The sequence below is a fragment of the Populus euphratica genome, unplaced genomic scaffold, assembly GCF_000495115.2.
Source record: "Populus euphratica unplaced genomic scaffold, PopEup_1.0 scaffold1481.1, whole genome shotgun sequence".
Lineage (NCBI taxonomy): Eukaryota > Viridiplantae > Streptophyta > Magnoliopsida > Malpighiales > Salicaceae > Populus > Populus euphratica.
Window position 1 is genome coordinate 1 of NW_011501329.1, and position 9,462 is coordinate 9,462.

At 29.1% G+C, this 9,462-nt stretch overlaps 1 protein-coding gene across 2 annotated transcripts in view; it reads right to left on the bottom strand.

Moving 5' to 3' along the window:
- Nucleotides 1-7,563: 7,563 nt before the first annotated feature.
- LOC105117689 (metal tolerance protein 2-like) overlaps nt 7,564-9,462 on the bottom strand; it is a 6,206-nt gene continuing 4,307 nt past the window's right edge. The window contains exons 7-11 of one of the 2 annotated variants that reach the window (XM_011015434.1): nt 8,896-8,958; nt 8,664-8,769; nt 8,124-8,269; nt 7,962-8,053; nt 7,564-7,885 (exon numbers count right to left, since the gene is read on the bottom strand). In XM_011015434.1, coding sequence (XP_011013736.1) covers nt 7,765-7,885; nt 7,962-8,053; nt 8,124-8,269; nt 8,664-8,769; nt 8,896-8,958 — 528 coding nt within the window. In that variant the 3' untranslated portion in view covers nt 7,564-7,764. Of the gene's footprint in view, nt 7,886-7,961; nt 8,073-8,123; nt 8,270-8,663; nt 8,770-8,895; nt 8,959-9,462 lie in introns of those variants that run through there. The other variant, XM_011015435.1, reaches the window with a different exon arrangement.

Genomic DNA, 9,462 nt, shown 5'->3' on the forward strand with positions numbered 1-9,462 from the left:
TAAACCATATGACCAAACACCACATCTTTAACACATTTATAAACATGTCAATTCTATGTCAACTTTTTGATTTAATATATTTTCTAACTAACTCTCATTTTTTTTATTATACTCATTGAATTATTGTCATCATATCCCTGATAACTTCTTAATTGAAATTATATTTCTTCACTCATGTTGTATTCATCATTTATGTTTTGAATTGTCAAAGTCACGGTAACATCACAATCATCCATATTAGTGTTTTAATCTAACCACCTTTATAAAATCATCCTAAATACTTCTCATTCATGGTCCAACCAATTTAGGGTTCATTACTTCTTACCATACCCTTCAATCATAATTAATTTAATTAAGAATTCATCAATGTCAATTTTCAATAATCTATCATATCAATTATAGCTCATCCATATATTTTTCAATCTTAATATCCTTTCCGTTCATTCATGGCTCATTCATATATATTTCATTCTTAAAATGCTTTGTGCCTATTTATAGATCATTGATGTATTTTTCAATCTCAAGTACTTTTTATGCCTATTTACGACTCATTCATATACTTTTTTCATCCTAAGTATTTCTTATGCCCATTTATAGTACATTCATATATTTTTTAATCTTAAATATTTGTTATGTCCATTTATGGCACATTCATATATCTTTCATTCTCAAAATGCTTTATGCCCATTTATGGCTCATTCATAAATTTTTCAATTTTAAATACTTTTTATGTCCATTTATGACACATTCATATATTCCTTATGAGCAACATGGCACATCTATATTATTCATAATTTTCAATTATTTTTAAAATTCTTGTAACTCATACTTCAATACATGATAATCCTATATTGTTATAGCTAGATTAATATTTAGTATAACAAGTTCATTATTGTGGTTGGTTTAAATTTCACATATTAACTTGACTATCAAGGTCAAATTAAATTTCATCAATAATCCTATCATTATGGTTGATTTAAGTTTCATAAATAATCTTGTCATTACAATTAGTTTAAGCACAAATAATCTCACTATTACAGTTGGTTTAATTCTTAAAGTAACCCTTGCTCATATGGTTAGCTCAATATCTTTTAATCCATATTCCTCGCTTATGCAGGTGACTTAATACTTTTCAATCTATAGCCCCTGCATATATGATAGACTCATTTCATTTTTATCAATAGCTCCATCCAAAAAGTTGTCTTCATTTAATGTTTATAGTCCACATCTAAATTTCTTTTATTTTTGTGAACAAGATAACAAATACAAAATATTTTAGTATCAAACATTAAAGTCCATATTGAGTTTACACTATACTTATTCTTACACCATTAGTGTAATCTTTTCAAACAAGATAAGAACATAAATAAGATGAAAGTTAACTAAGTAAAGAAAATGAAATGAGAAGTATAAACAAGAGATTAATATAAGTAAAACTTAAGTATTACAATAAAGAGAGAGTAAGTGCATGATCTTGATTTGAAAACCAAGATGCCTAAATGCATGGTAAATGCTTTGATTAGTATTTAAAAGTGTATTTTTATCAAGGTTTTATATCATCATTGGTTTTATATCATCATTTTTGAAGTATCAATAACTCCTTAACTAAAGCATGTTTTATAATAATATATCTAATAATATAAGATACCTTTAATTTATGGTGAATGTTTGTCTTAAATGCAGGCCTATCACATAAATAAAAGGATTGATTGATGAGTTTAAGAACTAAAATTGAAAGTACAAAGAGATGGCCAAACTTAGAAAAGAGATGTTGGTGCTGTCCAAACTGGAATACTATTTGATAATCGGGCCATATCTAGAGCTGTGGATCTCGAATTTAGGTCTACTTTATATAGATGGAAAGGTAAGACATAGGCCTACAACTGTCATATGGAGGTCTATTTTAAAAAGACCATTTTCAAGTCCAAATTGTAGTAATAATGAAAAAATCTGAATCTATCCTGCAACCTAGACACTGTTTAGTGTTCAACCCATATCTTGAGTTCTAGAAGTCCAAATGATCTCAAATTTCAAAAAAAAAAAAGCTCAGACAATTTCCTAAAACTTTTATATGAGGTCTGGTTTAAATTTTAACATTATCAATGATGTTTTGAATAGATAAGAGAAGATAAGGATTGTCACCAAGTCAAGAGTTGGCCTCCCACTCATCAATTAGTCATCAAATCAATAATTTCTAATTTTAGCCTATAAAAGAAGGCATTTACCATGCATTTAGGCATCTTGGTTTCCAGATCAAGATTGTGCTCTTGCTTTCCATTTTTATATTTTTTATAATACTTTTCAATCCTTTTCTCTTATTATCTATTTCTTTATTTGTAGTTTATAAAGTTAACCTCTCTATGGTTTGATGCCGGTCTTGCTGGGTTATATATTACTTTGACACTTCTACACTTAGGAGAAAACATCAATCTTTTAGTCACGTCAAAATATTTGTTTTGATAAGGCAATCAAATAGTTTGATTTCATCAAAAATATGGATGAACCTTGTGTTTACAAAAAAGTTAGTGAGAATGATGTTGTTTTCTTAATCTTATATGTAAATGACATATTACTAATAGGAAATGACTTTCCTTTACTTCAATCAGTAAATATTTGATTGTCTAAGAATTTCTCTAAAAAGGATATACGAGAATCAACCTATATAATAGGAATTAAGATCTGAAGGGATAGATATAAAAAACTACTTGGATTGTCTCAATCTACTTACATAAACAAGATGCTAAAATGGTTTAGCATGGAAGAATTTAAAAGAGGAAACTTACCGATTTCATATAAGATCTGTCTCTCCAAAGACATATATCCTAAAACACAAACTGAGAGAGATAAAATGGAAATGATTACCTATGCTTCAGCTATATTATTCATTCTCTATATGTTATGTACTAAACTAAATATATCTTATACCTTGAGTATAAAAAATAGATATCAATCTAATCCTGGTAATAGTCATTAGAAAATAGTTAAACATATTCTTAAATACTTAAGGACTAAGAATGTTTTCCTAGTCTTTGGAGGAAATGAACTAAAAGTTTATGGTTATTTAGATGCTAGTTTTTAATTAGATATTGATGATAACAAATCTCAGTCATGATATATGTTTTTACTTTAAATAGAGGTGTTGTGAGTTCTAAACAAGAAACCACAACAGTATCTATAATTGAAGAGGAATGCATATCTGTGTTCAAGGTGATAAAAGAGATTGTTTGGATCAAGAAATTCATTACTGAACTTGATGTGGTTCCTAGCATTATTGATCCAGTAATCTTGAATTGTGACAACAATGTAGCCATTACATAAACAAAGGAACTAAGATCTCATCAAAGATCCAAAAATGTACCTCGGTGGTGATTTTATCTTATTAGAGAAATCATAAAAATATAAAATATAAAACAGAGCAAGTATCCACTAAAGGGAATCTCGCAAATCTTCTCACTAAAACACTGTCCCAGCATATACATAATCATTATATGGAGAGATATGGTATTAGATTGGCTTTAGTGGAAGAGATTGTTAATTTATATGACAAGTAGCCAATCAATTGGTTACATATGACACTATTTTATTCATGTGGAACATATTTAACTTTATTAAATAAAGACATTATTTATCTTTAATATTCATTAATATTTAATTTATCAGTTTAATATTTGATAAATTAATCTAAAGTAAAGATAAAGTCCATAGAACAAAAACATTTTGCAAAGAAAATTATAAAGATGTTATAATTATGGGATTCTTATTACATTAAAGTATTGTTTTTAAATGTTACAGGTCAATGCTCTCTTAATACTATATATTTTTTAAAGTCATAAAAACTAATATATATTGTGTGATTTTTTTTTTTATGAAAGTAAGTTGTTGTTCTCATAAGCTGAGGTATAAGGGATACTTAGAACTAATATATAGATGTTTGTCATAAGACATGTACACTAAACTAACCCACATGAAAAAATCATATAGAAATATCACATGTATTTATGTAAAGGCTCCTTAGTGGGGTAAACCCCTAGGTCGAGTCTTATAACTATGGTTTTAATTAGAGATTTCAGCCTGCATGGCAGAGCTAAGTCTTTGAAAAGCTTAAGGCCATGTTTGGCTTTACATTAATTTTTCAAAAAAAAATGCATTTTTTTGGGTCTATAATGTTTGTTTGGTAAACACGTCCCAATAAAAATTTCAAGCCTCATTTTTCTTTTTTCTTTTTTGTAGTGTTTTTCCAGACATGGTCTTAGTCAATTTCTAATTAACATATAAGGATTTATTTTGCAATTAATTTGGAGTTCTGTTTCTTTTTTATTGTTTCATATTAAATATTTGAAATTATGACCACACATGAGGTGCTTTTATGGTATTAAATAAATTAGTTTCCATTCACAAAAAAAAAAATCTTGCTTTCAAAAATATAATTTTATTTTAAATTGCATTCAGCCAAATTCTAAAAAATATTCATGCATATTTTTTAAAAAAAAAATGTAGTTTTATCATATTTTGAAAAATACAAAGAAAAATAAAGTAATGGGTATCATAACAAGTTTGTGATTATGTATTAGGATCTGGCTAAAATTTCAAAAACACCGTTAATTTTTTAGTCTTATAATGATTAGGTTTTAACTTGATAAGAGAAGGACTTTCTTGTTAAGAAAAACTTTTTTTAAACCTAAAACAGACCAATGAATAGAAACACGAACCTTAGAAAAAATAATCAATTAACAATGCAGTTTATCATAGATGAAAAAATAATCAATTAACAATGCAGTTTATTATAGATAGTGTATACTAAGAGTAATGCGTCTTTCTCGTGCACAACTAGTATCTTTATTCAAAATTTCACAAACCATTAAGCTTGGTAATAACTATAATACTTTATGGCAACTCTTAAACCTATTAATCATATTTTCATGATTGTTTCCCAATACTTACAAACACCATCACCCCTCCCTCTCGATTTAGAAGTTTACTGACAACACATACAACATGAAATTCTCTTATCTCATCAAAAATCTTTTCTAAATACAATTACTCCTATCTACACATTTAATAAATATATAGTACCACAAAATTTTAAGCAAGGTTTTCATCTCCCTTAATTTCTCTCATGGCTGACGATAAAGACACAAGAATTTATAAAAAAAAAAAAATCAACTTTTTTCTTCAATTGTGGTTGTTATTTTCACTATTAATATACCCATCAAGCAACAATTCATCAAAACAATTATTTCCATAAAAAATACAGAATTTTATTTTGGGGGGGGGTCATCCCCTCATCACCAAATCACTAAAACAAGAAAAATAATCATAGAAAACATCTTTCTTACACAAATTCAACTCAATTAATAGTTTACTTTGCAAGTTATCATTAGAGCCTTCTTCCTTCTCCAAATAATGTTTGATTATCTCTCTAAGTTCTAACCTCTTATTAGAATCAATTTCTTCCTAACTCATTCTGTCTCCAAGAATTAAGAAGAAAAATAAAAAGAAGAAGAAAAATAAATGAAAAGAAACGTTGCCTCTACCCTTTTTGCTGCTGGAATTTTGGACCAGCTTATAAGAAAAAGGGAGGTGGGGTTGTTTTTGTATAATTATAAAATCATTTATGCAGGTAAATGGAGGGTTTATACAGACAATCAATATTATGCATGAGTAAATTTATATTTTCATTTACTTGGAGTTCCATTATATTTTTCTCTAAAGGTTTTTTCCCAATTCATGAATTTTCTTTTAATAATATATTATCTTGTTAGAATTTATTCAATTTATAATGATGTTTACTGTACTATTTTATCAATTTAAAACTGGAGGTTTACAAATTTTACTTATCATGGCTTTTGTTATTTTTTATAATTTCTTTTATTTGAATTTATCTATAAAAACAGGTTTTGCATATTGCAGCTAAAGCTTTCTTGACGCAGCATCATGGTTGGTATATTTAATTTCCTTTTCTTTCCCTTGTGTTTACTTGTTCTTTTTCATCCTCTTTTGAATCTGTTATCTTTCTATGTTTGCAGTTTTATTTATGCTTAATTATTTCTCCTTTATGAGTTTCGTATTTGAATTATAAATGGGTTAGAATTTTGTTGTTTTGTTTGTTTCTTTTTTATTGCAGGCAAATTATAGGATGGTTCCAGTGATGGGGTTACATGTATGTTTAATTTTTATTATGCAAATCATTTTGTAAAGCTTCACAATCTGCACGTTAGCCTTTTTTGTCTGCTACTTTATACTTTATTAAATTATTCATTTTAATCTTCCCTTTGAACTTTCTATTTGTTTCTATATGATTGAATCTATTTATCTTCGAGTAAACAAGAGTGCTAGGATTGCATTGCTAAGATACCTTCTTGTTCTTTGTTTAATCTGTTTCAATTTATGGACTATTGGAATATTATTTGGAGGTTTCTATTAGTTGGCTCATGGCTTTGGTGATTGGATTATACCTGTAAATAATTGTGGGAAAACACATTGCAAATTTTAACAAATTACAGAAAGTAAGATATTTTTGAAAAGTTAAAGGGAACAACTCTAACACAATCTCAAGCATAAATCATATATCAATAATGTATATTGAATTAATATTTTGAATCATACACACATATTGCATGATCATGAAATGTAATGATAAACTATTTTGGAATTAAAATTTATCATTCCAATAAAAAAAATAAAATATTAAATAGAACAAAATTGATAAGGACTCAATTATCCAACCATTAAAGATATATTGTGATAATATCATAGCAATTTTTTTTCTTTAAGAATTGAAAGCATTCTAATGGTACATAACATATAAATTCGAAATATTTGGTTGCTAGAGAGGGTCTAGAAACCATTAGTTTCAATTAAAAACATTAGTTGCACTTCTATGATTGTTGACCCATTGATCAAAAAGGATTGCCTCTCAAGGCATACAAGGAGCATTTCATTAAGATGGGTCTTTTATTGTGATACTTTGTATGTTTAAGTAGTTATAAAAATTGACACTTATGCACAATTATATTATATGTTTATGCCTTTTATGTTCTTCTGTTATACATGTGTGTGTGGTTGATGAACAAGAAATGTTCTAAGACAGATTATAGGTGGTCATTAAATTATAAAAGATTGTATTAGTGATGGTTGAAAATATGGTAAAACATTGAAGAGAATATTACATGTATGCTGTATGACTTATGACTCGTATTAATGAACTAAGTAATTATAATGTGACCTAAGCTAATTATAATGTGACCGAGGTAATTTTTTAATTTATTGAAGCGGCCCAGTAACCTTGTGTAAGCATTTATGTTTAACTTAGATTTTCAATTAAAGATAAATTGACAAATTTTACCAATTAATTTGTTTAATAATCACTGAGGAACTTAAAGAATCATGATGGATAATTATCCTCCGAATTATGTTCTTGACCCAGTACAGAAGAACACCAAATAAATTATAATAGATAATTGAAAACAAAATTTATAAATTAGAATAGGTGACAAAGCGAGAAAGGCGTGAATTTTTATTTTTTTTAACAAGGGTTTCTTCAGATATCATGGCTTCCAATGATATGCAATTCCATCCTGCTGTTTTATTTTATAGAATGTTATGGGGTTACTCCTAGCGGTCTTTGTATGGTACCTCTCATAAGCAATTAGACAATTCCGCTTTCAGGGTTAGGGACTATGTATACAAAATCCAACAAATGCACTGTTCTAAAATACAAACATGCAGATCAGTGGATGAGCTTCCGTCCCTGAGGCATCCCAACTATTCATTGACAAACTTGGGGATGGGACTCCCTAATCTTAGCAGAAAACCAACTTGAATGATACTAGAGGATGCCTTTAAGATTTCCTTTTCTGCTTCTCCTGCCAGTTCCATGGCGTCCCTATGATGCCGCAAGGAAAAATATCAAACACAGCACAGCATGATGATCAAGAACATCAAAAGGCTGGCTTACATACCTAATCAAGATGCTAGGGCGCATGGAAATTTCAATTTGGAGTAATATATTGCCTTGCATCAGGTGGCGGGTTATACGCTCAACCTCTATTTTCTGAAATCCATTAAAACCTCTTATAGATTGAAAGAAAGAAAAGGTTAAAACAATAAAATGAGACAAATACCTCCGGGATCTTTGATGAGAAAACGCCAGAAACAATCAATTCAATGTCTTTGTCATCCAAAGAAATCTTTTTATTCTGATTCCCTTTTCCATTTAAATTTTCTTCTTGATCCATCATAGTAGGAGAAATACATAAATATGCGGGATCTGCAAGCACATTAGAAAATGTAATAGGACACAACTGTAGAGTCAATTGTATATATGTAAAGGGAAAAGGTGATCACATATGGTGAATTGTTAGACAAACGGTAATGACACTTAATCTGGAAAGCAAAATAAGGACATAAGAAAGATGGTTAGACATTGAATCATTTTATAGACCATGTTGACCAAGAAATTAGAAGGCAAACAGAAAATCAAGGGTTTGGAACTTTGGATTAACAACTAAAATAAACAGGATCCAACTGACACTCCTTGTTGGGACTACCCAATTTGATTTCGAAGGCTTTTAAGTCAAATAATAATTATCCAAAAGATGTCATCCATTGTGTTACCCTCTCTCTCGACCATTTATGGCAGATGATAGAATCAAGTATCATACCTATGTGTATAAAAACTTCAGCTATTCCTGGATGGGAGTTGTGAATTTCCTGGCGAACATTTTCACCGATTTCATGAGCAGCACTAACACTAAGAAAAGGATCAACCTGCAAGTATAAATCAAGAGAGAAACCACAAGGTCAATTGTCTTAACATAAATTCAGTTTTTCAACTAAACTTCGAATTGTACCACAAAAGCATCAAACAACTTGACATTCAGAAGAACAACCCACCACAATATGTACATCAAGGTATAGAGATGAACCAGCTCTCCTTCCTCTCAAGCGATGGCATCCCTGTAAAAAATTACAAAGGATTCTTGAGCAACAATGCAAGGAAGCAAAGACCAACTAAAAATACTCAACCATCATTCAACATATATGACAGGATTTAGGATAAAGTACACTTTACAGGCCATGCAAAAGGGATGATCACACTAATGATAAAGTACACTTTACAGGCCATGCAAAAGGGATGATCACATTTTTATTCCTTTCTACCTTTTATTGATAATTCTATTCAACTCCATCAACTTCAAAATTTCCATTTGAGTAGTGATAAAATCTCCAATCAGGTATATGGTTCTACAAAATCCCTTAAATGACTCGTAAAGTATCATGATAAAGTGAAAAGATCTAGAGATGCTTTTATTCCCCAAAATATGAACAAATAAGTAAAAGAAATTACACTTCATAGTTTTACATGGTGTTCAAAAGTCTCAGTAATTTCATGGGTGGTATGGCCATTCCACTGGTTATTAATTATTGAGATCAAAAATCCCCCCCCCCCCCCCAACTCTC